Source organism: Hippoglossus stenolepis, chromosome 14, assembly GCF_022539355.2.
Source record: "Hippoglossus stenolepis isolate QCI-W04-F060 chromosome 14, HSTE1.2, whole genome shotgun sequence".
NCBI classification, from domain to species: Eukaryota; Metazoa; Chordata; class Actinopteri; order Pleuronectiformes; family Pleuronectidae; genus Hippoglossus; species Hippoglossus stenolepis.
In genome coordinates, this window is record NC_061496.1 from 16,316,273 (window position 1) to 16,335,450 (window position 19,178).

The 19,178-nt window shown below is 44.6% G+C and overlaps 1 protein-coding gene across 1 annotated transcript in view; it reads right to left on the reverse strand.

Annotated features, from left to right (window-relative positions):
* The window catches only part of trabd2b (TraB domain containing 2B), a 68,804-nt gene extending 57,486 nt beyond the window's left edge, over positions 1-11,318 (reverse strand). The window contains exons 1-2 of the mRNA XM_047343267.1: positions 10,864-11,318; positions 7,613-8,182 (exon numbers count right to left, since the gene is read on the reverse strand). Coding sequence (XP_047199223.1) covers positions 7,613-8,182; positions 10,864-10,977 — 684 coding nt within the window. The 5' untranslated portion in view covers positions 10,978-11,318. The remainder of the gene's footprint in view (positions 1-7,612; positions 8,183-10,863) is intronic.
* Positions 11,319-19,178: the final 7,860 nt, after the last annotated feature.

Here is a 19,178-nt window from a genome sequence, read left to right on the forward strand (position 1 = left end):
CTCCTTCTAATTCACCTCTCTAAGTGTAACACACACTATTGGCAAAAAAAACTGTTCCCCTCTGACTGGACAAAAAAACACCCATAAAACTTTACTATTTGTCTTCCAGGATCATGCAAATAGATGACGCAAGAGTGAAAACGAGCGTGAACAAGTATGTTTTGGGGGAAAGGGGGTAAAGAAAGGTGAGAGGTGCAGGGGCAGGTTGTAAGTAGAGCTGAAGTGGTCCACTGGGTTGTGTATAATGGGGACAGGGCAGAGGGGCCAGCGAAGAAGCATGGGTCACATTAAAACCAGGTTCAGTGAGAGGGCTCCGCTAATGCTACCTAATCCCCGACAAGCCTGGCTCAACACACACACACACACACACACACACACACACACACGCACACACACACACACACACACTCACTCACGCACGCTCAGTTGTTCTCTGCTGGCACTTATTTATGACTGTTGGCCAGTGGTGTGTAAGAGGTGTGGTAGTGTATGTGTGGCTGATGTCACAGGCAGGCCGCTACACTGAGTTCATCTCGGACCACCGCACATGCCATAATGCACTGGCAATCTTTTCTCCATGTTCACCCACCATAAAGATAAGAAGTCAGGCCCTGCTGTCTCACATCCTATGTTTATTAGCAATAATACAGGGTATTATTTATGGCTGCTGTGCATTCATATTGACTTTAAAGATAAATGGTGTGGACAGAAATCTAAATTCTTGCTCCAGCTGTTTTGCAGTTAAAAAACTCCAGACTCCAGCCAGCATGTTTCTACAGAATCACTTATTGGATTCTTGAATATCTTCAGATGTTCAAGCCAACTTCACATTGCGATTGGTGAGTTGTGAACATGTGAGAAAGGAGCAAGAGCTTCAACCATAGACGGAAGATATGACAGCTCCCAAAAATCTTTCAATCACCACCCGGTGGCTGGCAACAGTATAGGTCAAAATGTCTCCTCCTCCATGTTAGTGGATGGGATGTGTGCCAAGTTAATACGCGTCCAAATGTTTTCTCAAAGATCATTTCTGTCATTTAAGGTAGTTCTTATCACACCGTTTTCCAGTAAGTTTGGTTTTAATTTCTTATTTGAAGTCATAAAAATGAAGTGAAAAGAGTGACGAAATGATTGACAGCTCCGTCTGATTCATGATTAGTCGAGTCCGTGTATTAACGGGACCTTGATACTGCGGCTCCATGCCCCAATCTCTACTGCACAGATCTAAATAAGCAAAATGGAGGCTTATTCTGAATAGTTTGGCTTCATTTCTGGACAGTGGGAGGAAGAGGTCACGTGTTGTCCATCTTCATACACAGTCTATACACACTTCTCTCTCAAGCTTTCAGTCTTTATTTCTTTCACTTTGAAATTTGAAGTGTAACAACAAAAAGTGCAACAACCAAAAAGGCTTTTTTTTTCACCTGGAGAAACAAAGCTATAAACTGTTGTTCTGTTTTCAAAACCCCTCCCACAGTTAAAACAGAATAAAGTCGTGAGTGATATTATCTAAAAGAGAGAAAAGGCACAAACTGCAGCAGCACACACAGTGCGCCGCAGATCTGTACAGTGATCTTCTGCTTTCGGCAGGGCTAACCTGGTTAAACAAAGGTTATTAAACAACGCTGTCCCAAAAGACAACAACATTCCAGAGGGGCCAAGTGGGTCTCCGAGGAAATCAGTCAGTCACATTCCTGTCTGTGATCAATCAGCCTCTGGCTCACACAACCTGAGATTAACCTCGGCCTTTATGGAAACTACCTGCCCTTCCCACAGAAAACACAGCAATGTATTACAGTTTCCCTTGTTGTGATGAGCTAATATGTAATATGCAAATATAATGTGTGTTTGTGTGTGTGTGTGTGTGTGTGTGTGTGTGTGTGTGTGTGTGTGTGTGTGTGTGTGTGTGTGTGCAGAGGGAGGATGGATCCACAGTGTGACATGAGCAAAAGGGACAGAAAGGAACGCTCACTTTCTCCACCAAAGGCAGAATGTGGGCGAAGGGAAAGATCTGGCACAGTGGACGCCAAAGTATGGAAGAGCGCTCCGACCTGCTACACTCTGCTACTCTGTCTCAGCGACAGTATGGTGGAGTCATTACTGCCGGTCTCTCAGGTACTCGAGTGAGAAAAGGGATGTGACCTCTGTTGGACTGGAGTTTCTTGAGGAGCAGAAAAGCAGGTTTATTGATTGTTGAAAGTTTTTAACAAAGTTCTGCAGAAGAAAGAAGTCAACCCTAGCAAGACAAACACTTTTCTCAGCATCGCCACGTGATTTATTAGTTCGAAAAACTTGCCACTGTCAACTTTGAATAAATGAGTAAGTGCAGGCAAGTGGAGAAAGTGAGGTTGACTTCGTTTTTCCAGTTAAGAAAATGCTAAAATTGTGGCACTTACTTTAAACGGAACATTTCTTGTAGCCACAATGTATTATTCTCCCATCAGAATCAAACTCAATCGTGGCTGTAACATGTTTGTTTTTTTCTTTTACCTCTAATTTCTCATTGTATAAATATGAATCAAGAAAAAGAAACTGGGTTTTACACAGTTGTCAAGTGCACAGTGTCCCGGTTTTCTCTTCATCCATATCTGCCTCTCTACCTCCCTCCATCTCGCCTCATCGTGCAGTGTTCTGGCCAGCACATAATTGTCTAAGTGCTTCTGGATGGCAGCAGGCTATTTGGTCATTAAGGGGCCTATTAAGTTATTAGTGCAACAGTGGGACTGCCGTCTGCCTGCCGACGGGACCAGATGATCGACCTGATACGTGTAGCCCCGCAGTTTTCCACATATTTGCGCAGGTAATTATAGCTTAGATGTGAAACACCCTCAGATGTCACGCTTAAAGAGGGGATACACGTCGCCAGCACACTTTAAAGGTAATCTCCTCTTCCCCTTCTCCTCCTCCTCTCCTTCCACCTCTTTTTTCCACCCAGTGTGTGTGTGTGTGTGTGTGTGTATGTTGATGTGCATGTGTGCAGATGAGCAATGGTTTAGCAATGAGACAACCAGAGCCTCAGGACACGTCAGGGAGAAAGATAGGGAGCGAGAAGAACTGAAATGAAATCCAAAAGGAATGAGGAGGTCAGGGAAAAGACGAGCAAGTGCAGACACCAAATCGCTTTTTCCATCAGTCAGGCTCCGTGGCCGACACATCCCTTCAGACCTAAACTTACACACCCGTCATGAAATGTAAATATTTGGAAATGGGTAAGGTTTGGTGTTACTTAATTCCTCCCTTCAAAGATGTCCTGTTTAGGTGAACACGATCCAAGAAAGACAAAGTATTCTGCATGATTTGATACGACGCATGGGAATCTTATTTTGATTTCATTTCTGCTGTTTCTCTTAGAAACCCTTGCCCAGTCTTTGGAGACGTTCACTACCTTGGGCCCAGACTATTACAGTTGCTTGCTTACCATAAATGCACACCAAGAAGCTGCCATGCACGGCCAGAAACTTCTGGATCTGTTCAGAGAAAAACATTCCTCCTGGATATGTGCTGTATTTTACTTTTATTGATTTAAAATCATTTTCAAATCACTGACTTGTATCCCTGGGCTATGCAGTTTATGCAGTCCAATCTGAATTGGAAAACCAAACACAACTACAAATCAAAAAGAATATCTTATGAAATAACAAAGACTTATGGGAAACTCTGTTGGGTCTAAAGGGAGTGTCTCCGGCTCGGAAAGATTTTAAAACTCAGAGTTTGTTGTCCAAGACACCAAGTGCCTGTGTCAATATACAGTTTCATACATACAGTATATTAGAAATCCTAAACATCATCACATTTCGGATAATCATATCCTCAAGAAATACATTATCATGATACTTCAGTTACATCTCCAGCATTCAAGGCGTCCCGCTGTGACCACAGCACATGTCAGACTGCAGCGTCAGCTCCAGTGCAGAGTCCTCACCAGCAGGAGCATGGCACAGGAGCTGCCCTGATTGAAATAGACACGTCCGACTGACAGTGAGGCTGTAAACAAAGATCCTCCTCACCAGGAGGAGGACAACCCTCCTGCTGGGAGGAAACTGGATTCTGTCACCTACGGCGCCACCATCCCTGAAAAACCCTTACGCAGCCCCTTCTGCAGCCCTGAGGTGGCAACACTGAGGTGTGCCGACAGCCATTTCTGTCTCTTTCTCACACACGCACAAACTGTCTCTCACACAAGTCATGGCACAAAATAGCTCGAGCTGATGGAAACTCAGCCTGACCAGACGCCGAGCCAGGTACTCTATCAGATTTGGGTGCTGCCTGCCTGTGCCTGCTCAGCAGTGCCCAGACTGACCCCAGCAGACTGCCAGTCTCCTCACCGCTCTGCTGCTCCGCGGCTCCACAACCACCTCCCGCCATGACCTTTGACCCATGCCCAGGGAGACAGGCGCCACTGATATGATGTAATTTCTCTCCGACATGGGCCAGTGGCCTCAGCTGCAATGCAACCCAGGGAAAATAAATACGGGTGTTTATTTGGTGAGAGAGAGAGAGGCCCACAGGCTGGAGCCACCCTCAAGTTTCCAAAAAGTAGCTGCGCACTAAATCCATTTTTGTTCCGCGTCTTATCTCCAAAAATATACAATATGTAGGTGGAAATAAGCCACTGACGTTTGATGCTGTGCACCAACACCGTGCTGCACCATTGTCATGGTGCTGACTGCTGAGAGAGGAATTACTTGTTTCAATTTCAACAGATTTCAAAATTACCTTGCATCTTCTGAGACATTATTCTAATTGGTCAATTTACTTGATGAGTCACGATGATAATTTAGGCCTCCGCCCTTGTGGGGGAAAAGAAGTATAATAGGTGATGTGGGATCTTGGAGATTTGGTTGAAATGCTTGCTCCCTCTGAGACACTAAGGTTTCTCCAGAACTTCCCAATCGGTGCATTCACAAAGACTTTGGTACTCGTCGGCTCGCCCAGTTGTCAACTTACATCAACCTCCACGGAAGTGGAGAAGAACCATGCATCATGACCAGTCTTTGTTTCCACAGCATATAACCTCCCTCTCACAGAGTCACCCACACCTCTCTGATATCTAATGGGACCATAAAGAGGCCTCAGACAGACGGGACTCTTCATTAGAGGTCTACGCAGACTCTGGCACACTTAACGTCTCCCCGTCTCTGCTACGCTATCACCCACCTCACCAAGGATCACTGCACTAAAGCACCCGCTCCGCCCCCTCTCATCCCCACAGAGGTTGATTCATTTACTGCAGCACTTTTTGTCTAAAAACAACATCCTCTGAGGTCACAGGTTCCCCGCACGACAACGTAACCCGCAGGGCTGAACAAACCTGCCTGTCTCCCACTATAGCGCTTGCTCCACTGCCAGGTGCGAGTGACGAATCCACATTGTGATAGATGATAAATCACCAGCGTTTATGTTTCTAAGAGCAAAATTACAGGATATTGTAAGCAGCTACTTTTTTATTGAGAACAAATAATATGTGGGCCGGCAGAGTTTGGATCCTTTCCCAACTCCCCTTTAAAGAATCGCTCATGTTTCAGATTAGCGTTAGTGGTGAGACGATGTACATCAGTCTCTGTGCATTCTCAACCCCTCGGCTGCCTTTGCTCTCTCTCTGCTCCGCAGTCAGTCTCTGTCTCTGCTCCGCAGTCAGTCTCTGTCTCTGCCTTTCCCTCTCTCCAGTGTCTCACTTCCCTTTCTTCTGATTCCCACCCACGCATTTTCTCTTTGACTCTCTGTCTATCCATCCTCCTCTGACCTCATCGCTGTTGCAGTCAAGCGTAGAGGGATCCAATCAACCATAGTGTTCAGATTAAATCACAAATTATTATAATTGAGAATAATGGTTTCCATGTCAGTTCCAGTTGGGCTCTGAATTGTTCTCATACATATCTGGAAACCAGGGGGCTGGAAGCTGCAGTCCGGCAGTGCTCGTGCTGTGGAGGGGTGAAACTCAAGTTATCCGTGATCCAATTTTGACAGAATTTCCATGGCAATAAAACTCTTATCTGAATTTGAGCACCTGTCTTGTAAAAGTTTTACTGTCCACTGTAAATCCAGAGTATTCTGCCTGTGCTTTTGAGCACTGAGGAATGATAGATTATGAGGCTTGAAGTGAAACACAATTTCTCCAGGAACATAAACACAGTTTTCTTAAGCTGGACAAACTCTCTTACAGTGTCATTCAAGACAGTGTTGCCTTTAGGGGCAGTGCCTTCCAGCATATGTCACTTAGACTGATAAAAACAAGGGACATGAATACTTTAATAACAAGAAAAGGGCACGTCCACAGGAATTGACAGACTACGAGAACTGCAAAGCCTTCCTAACAGCATTACCACTTGTCCTCTTCATTACTGAGAAGCCCAGTGGGCCCTGCTGAGCTTATTTCTAGGGGCAGTAAAGCTCTCAGGCATGTGCAGGGCATGCAGTGCGGTTTTTGACAGTGTAGTTAGGAGGTGTTGATGAAAGAGGAGAGGCTATGAGCCCACTGCCTCTCAAATTAGCCCCAGAGACCTGCGACCTGTCACATGTAGGCTTAGGCCTTTCACAGATTCTGTTGCAATGCGCCACCAATGTGCACGCATCGAGTTTTGCAGGCTTACACGGCGCCTTCGTGTGTGGCGTTGCGCGCATGCAAAGCACATGTGTGCGGTTATGAATACACACACACAAACACACACATACGGAGATGTTTTTCCTCCTTAATGCAGATGAAAGGTTGTAGAGGGAGTTGAAGAGAACATCCTCGTCCCAGAGGGACCTCCAGCAGTTAGACAAATGATATGTTACTATTTAACACAGGTGACTCAGCTTTGAGAGCATTAAAGTCATCTCACTATAAATTAAACATGGATACACTCCCTGTAGATGCTGTATTTAGTCTCAAATACTTACATCCACATCATAAACACTGTATATGAACGACCACTGTTCATATACACCCCCGTTCACACTCGTTTATTTTACATTTTTGAACATTTTCAGCAAGACTTGAAAATAAAGTTCCATGTCCTGTTAAAGTTTCCCATGGGCCTATAAACAGAGGACGCACTTAACTACCAAATAAGACACAGAGGTCAAAAATACACAAGAATGAAGCTGAAGGTATTCCAGTCCACTCCCTATGCTTTGCTCATCAATTCACGAGGTCATTTCCTTCATTTCTTATTCTCTGATTACAGTGAGAGTCTCGTGTTTCCACAGACACTCAGACAGACAGTCCGCTGTCATGAAAGAGAGAACTCGCCGCTCTTCTCACCTTTTCTTATCTTTTCTGGATGTGCGTTACTCAGCCTGATCTCTTTCTTTGCAGATTCAGCTGTTGTGTGTTTGTTTAGTGAGGTGGAGGGGAATCCATAACCGTAAAGCTGTCTCCCGCAGAAGACTTTTAATCACCTTGTCTCTTCCTATATTGTCTTCTCCCACATTCTCAGGCTGTTGCTCTCAAAGACGGCGCAACACCCAAAATCTTACCACATACACTCAACTTTTACAGTGGATTATTGAGTCCAACTTGTTGTGTTCAAGGCTACAAGCAGATGGATACACAACTCCAGGGTTTTGTCATGCCCCCTCGAGTTCCCCGGTGTATCCACTCAAAAATGTGAAAAAACACTCCTCTTACCTGAGAGAAGTTGAGCCCATTGAGGGGGTGACACTGCTCCTCCACCCGCTCCACTGCCCCCGTCGTCTTCCTCATCCTCTCAGCTTCCTGAGCCAAGAACAGGTCCAGCACCGGCGTCCCCCTGGACCGGATGTCCAACTCTGTGAGCGAGTTGACCATCAGCATCACCCACACAGGCCTTTTCCTCTCCCAGTTCCCTGCTATGGCATTGAACAGGTAGTCGGCATACAGGCCGCGGCCACGCTGGTCAGAGGTCATCCAGTAAGGCATCATGTGTTTGACGTAGTCCAGGTGGCGCTTGAGGCGGCGGTACAAGTCCCGAGGTAGCAGCGTCTGCAGGTTCTCCCCATGGGGCAGCAGCTGACAGTTGGTCAGCTTGGAGATGGTCAGAGGGTCGGTCAGGTCCAGCTCAAAGAAAACATTCGGGCTGTTGTGGAAAGCCTGCTTCGAGCTGTTGGGGATGAAGTCCCAGACTCGTGTGTAGGGGACGTGGATGGTGCCGAATAAGTAAGAGGGTGGATGAGGAGGTGAACGCTTCACAGTCCACAGGAAGGAGTTCATGTCACTTTGCTGTGGAAGAGTCAGAGGCAGGAGAAGAGGGAAGAAAATAAAAGATGAAGGCAAAAGATTTTGAGAGCAAAAGGAAACAAAAATACCAGAACCATCACACTGGAGCAAATCAACTCGCCTTAAAACTAAAGCTGACACATTTTCCCTCTATTGTGGTTTTTCTGGCTCATAGGCTCAGGTCAGCAAGTGAAAGATTGAAATACCATTTTGAGACGACGGCAACAGAGGTGCAGTGCAGGGAGTTTATAGAGGGGCCTTCTGGGCTGCAAACAGACCCCCGTGTATTGTTGAGGTGCATACCTCAGTTTGCCAAAGCCTCTTTTGGGCCTGGGAAGCATTTTGAAGGCTGCAGTGCAAATATACTGCAATGCGCTCATAAAAGCCCAAAACTGAAAGAAACCTGCTCTCCTGCTCTGACCCCTCTGTGATACCTCAGTTTGTGATTATTTATTTTTTTACACCAGTCAGGGAGATGTGGTGCTGACAGCCTTAAGTTCAGCACTGCTTTTTGTCCTGGATGTCTTACACTACAGGAAGTGTTTGTCAATTGTGGTTATCATACAAAACAATGTCACAATGGAAATGAAATAATCACAGCCACTTTAAATAAGAGCATGTTGCATTTAAAACATGTTTCCTGTTAAGTGCTCTGGAAATGTGCTGCGCATGTGCATATAACTTTGATGTAGGCATTATTCAAATATGAAGGGAAAAAAGAAATTTGCTTCTATAAGCAATATCAAACTTCTGGCGTCTGACACACAGCGTAATCAGGCATTTGAGGGGACGAAACCCATTACTGTAAAATAAAGTTATTCTTAGAAATTGTTTACTTCGAGAAATTTAATCAAGATTTCCTGCAGCATGTGTTCCAATGATACTGCAGGCTGCCAACGCTGCCTCCTGCCACATAAAACTTCTCAAATACAGCTGCCAAGAAGGCGAGTGAAGTGGATGTTCTGCTATCATCATAATTAAGTGCACTGACATATACAGCCTGTATTTCTGGCACAACGTTCTTCTAGACAAAATAAATCTTAAAGTGCAAGATTTAATTTCAAAGCACAGTTTTTGGTGTTTAAACAGAGGTTTTTAATTGAACTTTCACATTTGACGCTGCAGGCTGAGGGGTTCAGAGACATCTCCAAATGTTTTTTCTTTCATTTTTTTTTTTTGCATGTGCAGCTTTCTTAACGAGCAAATGTTCGCTTATAGGCCCTATACCCATAAAAGCATACTTTTGGATATGGAAAGTGCAGCTTGTGTGAGTCCTCCTGCAGGAGCAGAGGGTTCGAGGTCCCCTCACTGAAAGCTGCGCGGTCTTCTCTGGAGAGAGGAGGCCCGACGCTCATGCACTCAGGCTCCCCGGTTTTTTTTTTTTTTTTAATGGGGGGGAAAATGACTCTTAACAGAAAACAGAGACCACTGTACTGACGCATTACAAATCACATGAAGCGAGGGAGCACGGGGCCCTCTGTGATCTCACACAACAGATCCGCTCTCCGCACATAGTGCAATAACGAAACAAAGGCCTGTGATCTCTGAACGACTCCTAATGACAACCTCAATAACATTCACCGTCACGGGCGCGACCGCAAGTGTCTGCAGAGGTCACAGCTCCAGGCCCGTCGTGCTGTTTCACCCCTGAAGAGAGAGGCGCGTGTTGGATGAGATGTTTGCAGTCATGATTTTGATTAACTTTCTTTTTCATCCTCATGTGCCTTCACGGTGGGAGGCAGACGGACGCGCAGGCACGTTATAATGGAGCTGGAGTGCACACTGCTCACGGTGCCGTGCTCCCGCAGCCCACATCCATAATTCCCCCAATATGTCCGATAAGCGGTTTTGAGAGGCCGTGCGTATACATGTGTCTGTGCGTGTGCGTGTGTTGCGCTGAAACACGATCACCTCTCTGAAAGGTCAGAAACGTTTTTTGCCCATGAAGTCAAGTCACCCGTGGGTGTTCCCCGCTTGCGTTTGTCACATAAACAGCCGTACAGTTGGCGAGCGGTGCAGATTTCTATTGGCAACCATCAGTTCATTCGTGAGGCCCCGAGTCTGTGGAAGCTGCAGCTCCACAGGGAGGCGAGAACTGAGCGTCTCTTATTTTGAAAAGGTAACGTTTTAAATCCCTGGACATAAATTATTATCAATAATACAGAATTATTATTATTATTATAATCATGATAATTATTATTATTATAGGGAATCATTGGGCTTTATTCTAGGTATCCAGATTAATCCCGTCAATGTAACATTAGACTACATTCATTATCCAACTCATTTAATTTCATTGAACATCAATTATTTAGCGCATAATAAAATGTGTTAATGTATAAAATGTTGTAACATTTGAGTTTATCATAGCCGATGCACATGCAGGGTGCTTTTAATTCATAGGATTATTAGTTACACTTAAACAAAGAATACAATTAAATTACAATAAGATTTGTTCTACATAATTATGATGATAATAGAATTTAATTTCATTATTCACAAGTGTCACTGTTTTCTCTAAACTCTGCAGGCTAAGTAACGACCTGTCAAACATGGGACTTACGTGTCAGCCGCTGTTTTGTGGTGTGTGTGTGTGTGTGTGCGTGTGTGCGTGTGTGTATGTCAGGTATTATCATACATGATTATGTCCTTGACTTAAGTAAAGTTCCTCCAACACGACTCACCGACTTCGGTGCGACGCACTGCTTCGGTCGGTCGGCTCGCCGTGCGCCCCAGGGTGCCGCGGAGTGCAGCAGGGCGCTGAGCAGCACCCAGCTGAGTCCCGGCGCACAGACCATCGCGTCGAGGGGACTGGACTCCTGTGACACTCGAGCTCCCACCACACTTTGACTTCTCTCCTGTGTGCTCTCCTTCAGTTGTCCTGTCCTCGTCCCCCTTGTAAACAAATAAATTAAAAAATGTCACCGGTGGCCTCTGGGCTCACATGTGCGGCTCGGCTGGAGGACCATTCCGCCTCTGCGCCATTCCCGACGCTGCCCTTCAACTTTTCCGCTTAGAATAATCGTCTCTGGAGCGTTTCCTGTCTCCTCTCGGTCCCGAAGCAGGAGCTGAAAACTCTTTGGAGAGTTTGGCGCGGTGCGCTCCGCAAGTTTGGAGCGTCTTTGACTCTGTGGGGGAGAGAGAGAGAGAGAGAGAGAGAGAGAGAGAGAGAGAGGTGGGACGACTGGAGTGTAGCCCCTACCCTCCACCTCCCAACCCCCAACACACACACACACACACACACACACACAGCCCTGCTTCTTTTAATAAGAAGAGGGGGCACAGGTTCAGAGAGGGATGACAGGTTCGAATGAGTTGAGTTCAACAAGAAAGAATCAAAAAAGCGCAGAGTGTTGTCTGGACAATTCTTTAAAAAGTTAAAACGTCTTGTAGTCTGAGTTGGGACGTTTCCTCATTCTGCATGGATTTAAAATCCTCTGACTGTCCTGCATGTGACATCAGAAGAATATGAGCCCAACAGTAGACTGGAGGTTAATGTCTGTCATGATGATGATGATGATGATCATGATGATGATGATGATCATGATGATGATGATGATGATTACATTTTAATATTCAGTCAGGGTCCAAACAAAACACAATATAGATTCAAATACATACAAAAGCATAAGATAAGATAAGATGAGATGAGATGAGTTGTACCTTTATTGATCCTCCATAGAAGAAATTCATAATCAACAATGTCTTTATGTTTAAATAAATATCAATGCCTAATATAGAGAGAACTTTACCAACGCCTTCACAGTTGTGTGATACATGTACACATGATATTTCATATTAGGGCAGCTTGGAAAGTGTGGTTTATCATATTTCTAATTCGTTATTTAATCAAAATCAATAAGAAATGAATTGAGTTACACAGCACTTGTTTCACTTGGCTGTATTTAATATTTTCTTGTACTCCAGAGATTTCTGTGTGACCTCTAGCAGCTACAAGAAGTCAAGAACAAAAAGCTTTTCACCCCATTGACCAATCCTCCTTTGTCTTAAGTGTAATGTCTGGGTTGTTTGTGTGTGACAGTTGAAAAACGTGCTGTTATTTCTCCTTTACTTTAAGAAGGACTATGTCCTCAGCAATGCAGGGCCTGGAGGGCAGGTGGCTTTACACAGCTCAGGCAGGTCAGAGGTTTGTTTCGTTTGAATTTCATCAGACTCATTCCAGAGATGTAAATGAACAATTTTTCAAATGTTGTCATGTGCTTCCTCTTCACCAGGGCTCCATCCATCTCTGTCCTTCTGTTTTGACAGCCCGAGCAGCACCAGGGTAGTGTGTGTGTGAGCGCACGTTGTGGCACAGAGCCTCAGACGTTTACGTGCATGATTAATGACCACAAATAAACAAGTCTGAGTAAAGACAACTGTGAGAGGTGTTTTATTTATTTTACGCCTGGCGTTCGTCCTGAGACGTATTAGTCATGAGCGGGGATATGTGAAATAAACGCTGGATGATGAAAGAAAGTGCCCCCCCCCCCCTCTCTGTAGCAGGCAGAAATGTCAACGCTCCGCATACTCGACCATGACCTCAGTTATTGTCCAAGTGGCAGACAGTGTGACAGAGTCAAGTAGTGGGAAATTTATCACAGGGACCCCTCAAACAAGTGGCACCGGGGGGGGGGCCCTCCCTGCAGGCCGGAGGCAGACGGACCCTGACACAAGCAGCTCTTTGTCCTCGGGCCATGTTCCCCACTCCTCTCCACTCCTCTTCTCACCACTCGGCGCTCACTTCTCTTACTGTGCAGCTCTGTTAGCCGCCGACTGTCCCCGTGCCCCTCATTGTACTTTCCATTCAGATTGAGGCAGATTGTGCCGAGCGTCTTTGATCAGCTCGTGTTTCAACGCGGCTTCACGTTGTAAAACTCCCACACCTCTGCCCTCTGACCCTTGACTCGGACTACTTTTACTGGGCGCCATTCATCAAGATTTGATCATCCGAAAGGCTGAAAAGTCTTGTATTTGTGTGTCTTGGATGTATGCATCTGCACAAGAATGCTTTTAGATGTGTGAAGGCAGCATGTAAAGGAATGGGACCATGTTGATCTAATCTTTTTTTTTTTTCCTTGCTGCCCTGTTTCCCCCCCCCCCCTTGTGGCTTCTCGCTCTGAGACGGGGTTTCAGTTAGCGGTTTTCACCCCGCTCTAATTTGGCCACCTGTGGACTCCAGGTACCTGCTCTTTAACCACACCTTGCAGAGGGCCTTCTCTTTGAAGGAGCTTTTCCACATTCTTGGCCGTGCAAAAAGCGCCGGCTTATGAGCGGCTGACTGCAGGAGATTCCTGGACAGGAGCCAGCGCTTACAGCATATAGCCTAGCTGGGGACGAGAGGAGACTTTAAAGTTAATGTTCTGCGAGGAGGCCACAGAAACGCACACATCTGGGGAGGTGTTAGAGAGAGAGAGAAGGAGAAGGAGGGAGAATAGAGGAGGCGGGTTGAGAAAAAAAACCCGTTTTTTTTCTTAACTGTTAAATTAAGTATATCTGCAGCAAAATCAATGCTTTCCACCACTTTTATTGACTTTGCATATTTCCTCTTGAATGTGTCCTTTATACACAGCGTGCACCCCATGTGGACACACCGACAAAAAGCTCACAGCTAGGGAGGGAGAGAGCGAGGAGACCTTATTAATGTCTGTGGCCCTGCAGCTCTATAAGGATCCTGTGTCTACATGTCCTCTTGGCTCCACGGCTGCTCGTCTGTCTGACGTTGTGCAGAAGTCCTGCCACAAAACCCCAACATTAACCCCCCCCCCCCAACATCATTACTTGTGTGTCGGTCTGTAATGACAGAGCCACTTCTATCACAACTGCTACCACTGCTACTGCCACACCACATGAACAAGGAAATACTCTCATCCACATCCATTAAGCTGAGGATGAAGCGGGCATTGGGGCTGCTGATGCAAAATATGTGCATTTTGTTTGTTATGCACACAGGGACCCCTGGTGGTGTGAAGAAGAATTGAGATTGTGCACAGTGTGGACCAAAGAAAAGAGATGGTTGACCTGAGGGCAGACAGACGGTGCTTCAAAGAAAATGTGAGTTTGATGGATATGAAGGAGCGGCTCTTAGCTTCAGGCAGCCATACTTCTCAGACACACTGACTGACAGAGCGACTGCGAAGGCCACACTGAAGGTTCTCTCTCTCTCTCTCTCTCCCTCTCTCTGTCTGTCTGCTGTCTCTGCTCTCTGCTGGACTACACATACACACTCCCTCCACTATCTCCACCCGTCTATTGCACAGGCTCCAATATCCTCTGTCCCACTTTGAAGATATTGAGGAATAATATTGACTGAGTCTCTGGTGAAATGTTATTGCGGTTTCCCTCTCCGGATGTCCTGGGAAAAAAGGAAAGTATGGGAAGTGGTGGAGGAGAGGGGGAATAATTTTAGGAGGTGGACGATGTCAAATGAAAACCAAGAGGGGGTCCAGGGTGACTGGGAACTTCAGCTGGTGTTTGTGGGACATGCACGCAGTGATTTAGATGGTGTTTACTGACAACACGTCTGCATCAAGTTGTTTTCTCAACCATCTCTGCAGTGACGTCCCCCCCGTGGTCGTGTCAACACATGCAGTGGATGGCAGTCCGTCTATCTTCATCATCCAGACTGAGCAAAAGCAGGTGGGGGTGAAAGATGAGAGGAAGAGATAAAGTGACAGGGATCACAGTCTGGGCTGTTTTCCTGGGAACAGGGTGTTGGACAGTTTTTCATGTGTCATTGTTTCGGAGTGAAGTCAGGGGAGAGGACTGTGAATCTGAAGTGATAATTATTTACAGTAAGAGATGAATGTTGAGTCATGTCAGAGGCACTTTATCAATTTAAGTATGGACATTTGAAATGATAAGGTTCAAATTAAATTCCGTTTTATTTATTTTATATGTTAGTGCCATGTCACAACATTATCAGCACATTGTCTCAAGGCAGTTTACAGCATAAGGCCGAGACCTAGCAATATAATAAAGAGAAACCCAACAGTGGCCACAATCAGCAAAAAGTCTATTTGAACAGGGAGAAGGTTTCAGCAGAACCAGACTGGTGGCGACTGTCAGCCTCGACTGACTGGGTGAAGAGGAGAGAAAATGTGGAGCAGGAACAGTTTGTATCATTTGTATTTGAGCACAGTCAACATGATTTTTATAATGATAATAGCAACAATCCCAGAACCTTTTAATGATAAAAAATTCAAATGATAATATAGTTATAATCATAATAATAGGAGCTGAGTAGTAGTGTCAGATCTGAATCCTGCAGCTCTGGAGGACCTGCAGAAAGAGGGAGAGCACAAACTAACATAAGGACATGAGGTAGTTGGGTATAAATGAATGGGGTCAGAGAGAGAGCGAGAAAAGTGCTCAGTGTATCAAAGAGGAACGTTTTAAGTGGGACCATGTAGAGATGCCTCCCGACCCCAAAGCTGGTTCCACAGGAGAGGAGCCTGAAGCTGAAGATTCATATCCACTATTCTACTATAGACTTTGAGAACCAACTTTAAGTTGGGCTGCTTTTAGAGAACGTAGTGATCTATCTATCTAGAATAATATGATACTAAGCTCTTTGAAATATGATGGATCTTGTTCATTTAAGGCCTTGTACATACGGAGAATGATTTTAAATAATATGTAATGCCAGAAAGCTAACTTAGGAGATTTTTTCTAAGTTCCTGTCAGTATTTGCACTGCAGTGTTTTGGATCAACTGGAGATAATAAAGAGTTGCAGTAGTCCATTTAAAAAACAAAACAAATGCATGCTGGACTCATTTCTCAGCATCCTTTCCGCATGTTTCTAATTTTCATAATATTCTGCAGGTAGGAGAAAGCCGTCCTTCCCTATTTTTTGTGTGTTAAAGGACATGGCTTGGTCAAAAATAACCACAGGGATATTGAGTTCAAAGTAATGCCATCCAACATAACTATACAAACAGATAATGTGTACATTATTTAAGATTTAAGGTGCAAGTAAAATAACTTAAATTCAAGACTTTACATAAGACTTTGTTTGTTTGTTTGTTTGTTTGTTTGTCAAACAGGAGCAGGTGTTGTTTCTGAAGAATTTCCATTTTGTTGCATTATTACATAAATGACAGATCTGTTATACATATAGAACGTAAACACTGTCAATAAGCTGTCAATAAAGGACGGGAACATTTTATAGCTATAGATACAAAGCTACACCGAAAAATAAAAGAATAATTTTGGGAAACACACCCCTCGTTGAGGTTTCCTTTGATATATCAGACACCTGAGGATGACTTTCCATTCAAAGATAGTCACAACATATACAGCACAGCTATGCACATCGTCAACGTGGCTCCTGTCTTTAGATTTGAGTCGAGCAAAAGTTCTGATCATAATGTTTGTTTTTGCTCTTTTTCAAACAAATGCGCACACAGTTACTGATCTTCTTCACAGAGAGACGTGTCCTGTTTTGTTTTCTAGAGCCTCTAATGCTCTCACATCAAAGACTTGGCCGGCACACTCATCCCATGATGCACCATGCTCTCTCTTACTGCATTGTGAGTAATTGTATTATCCGTAGCGGGAAGAAAACCCCCTTCCCACCTGCTATCTTCTCTCTCATTCTGCCCCATTTACCCCTGAGAGCCGAAGCAGGAGAGGTGGAGGAGTGAAAAGGCTCTTCCTGCTGTTAAGCAGATCATCTGCCTTTTGGCCATGCGAATAGTAAAATAATAAGATATGGAGGAATAATGATGTTTCCCCTCTTGTCATCTCCACCGCCACAGTGGCACTGCAGCCAATCTCAGCACTGGACAATAGACTTATTCAGATTTCCATAGTAATAATATTTGAAAATACTGTATATATAGTGTATACACACACACACGCATGCATATATGATACTGTTGATGTGCATTGTTGATATTCTGTTTGTGGTTTATCCATGCAGGGGTTCAACAGAGGCTTCCAGAGCCAAATAAGGTATTTTACGCTGACTGGGGAACACAGCATAAACAGCATGTGTTATGATACCATTAAATCAAATCCTCTGGTCTGCACTGGTGTGCAGGAACCAAACATGAGTTCCAGCCTGAAGGATCAGATGAGCTCCTCTTTAAGTCGACAAAAATCTGGATTTGAACTTGACCTTCTTTTGAAGACGGTCATCTGCTCTAATGAGGTCCTTTGAAGATTATGTTATTGTCCGAGGGGCTTTTATGCCATATGTATAGTAAATTCATGACATCAAAGCTGGCCTTGGTAAAAATATATCACACACAAAGATCAACAGAGATGGGGAAGCGTTGCTTTAACCACCGTCTGGCCACATTGTTTTCCTACACGGTTTTCTTCCTTGCTTCTGTAATGTGAGTTTGTAGATTTGGAAAGCAAAGCGCGGCCTTGAGTCTGAGTCAGTGTTGTCGTGGATGGGGAAGGTTCATCTTGGTGGCGATGAAATTCTAACCACGTTTATACTGTGTTTATTTGGTGTATGTCTAGCACGTCTCTGCTGTAGACGATGGTTAATATAGCTCTGTTTGAGTGGGAAGTTTCAGTCGGCTTGAGTTTCATTTAACCACATCTGTGAGGCCAGGTGTCCTCAGGAAAATTCACTGGACGTCAAATATATTAATCTCTATAAACAGATTCTCCATGGGAAAATGCAGAATCTGTAGAGGAGGGACATGATTTTGGGGCTGGAAGTTTGACCAATCGTGGTAAACAGTTGCGTGGAGAGAAGAAGAGGCTCACACATAAACCGAAATGCATCTGCTCTTTGATTTATCTGCATTCATATTCAGATAGCTGTTTATAGAGATAACGCCGTCTGACCCTAAACAACTACAAAAAATAGCTGTTTGTGTTTTTTGTGGAGAAATGTTGATAAAAGAAACTTGTTGGAACCGTGTACGGCGAATGGAAGATTGAGCCCAGATATCCACTGTCTAGACCCAAAATATAGTCTGTTGCCACCAGAGACTAATGCAGCGTCAGACAGAAGCTGATGGACTCTGAAGTTTGAAACTTCTTGACTTAGCTGCCCAGTCAAAGAGAAATATATGATTCCCCCTCAGATAAAACCTCTTCAGTCTCTGTGATTAACTAGAATGTCACCCAGAAGAACGCATACCTCCGCCAATGCCTAACAGTCCTCTAAAATTCAACTGACCTCAACCAACAAATTCCACACACTCATACTATCAGTTCATGTGCCTCATTTTTGAAAATCAAGATCTAGGAATTTTTCCCTGAGAAAACGCAAAAAATCCAGGATCTGTCCCTTGGTCTGGATCCTCACCAAAGTTCTTTCCAGACCACGCTTACCATACCAGGTTTCACCATAATCCATCCTTTGTTTCTGTGTAATGTTGCTTACAAACCAACCAACAAATGGAAAGGGGTTAAGGTGAAAACATAACCTCTTTGGTGGAGCAAAGCACAGCCTGTTTTTTTCCTATACATGAAATGTTGTTTTGGTAACAGAATATGACATTTCGTGCTTCCTCTCCATCAACTGAGTGTCTGCGTCTCTTTCCTGCAAAATCTCCTTCGGCCTTTAAGGTCTGTTTATTTTCAATATCAATGAGCGGCTCAGTAACACTTGGCTGGTCTGCTCACACAAACCTGAACACTCATGTCCACGTGTCAGTGTGGATGTTCATTCATCTGAATGTGAGACGTGAGAGGAAAATTAAAAGAGAGACAAAGGGAATAGGCAGTAATGGAAAGCACTTGACCTGAGGAGACACAGGACAATCAGAGAGGAGGAGGAGTAAGTCTGATTAATGATTGTGTATTGATACAACACAGATATTCATTTACTGCTTTAAAGGTCGTTGTAGTGTCTGATACGGTTTGTAGACAGATGGCAGAGGAGGAGGAGGAGGTATCAGGATCTGTTTCTGTGTAACAACCTGGCTGTGGACCCGCAGATAAACACACAGGAGCAGAACAGACACACACACACTATATAAATACACACACTCCACACTTCCTTCTGATCTCCAGGCTTCGTTCCTACTG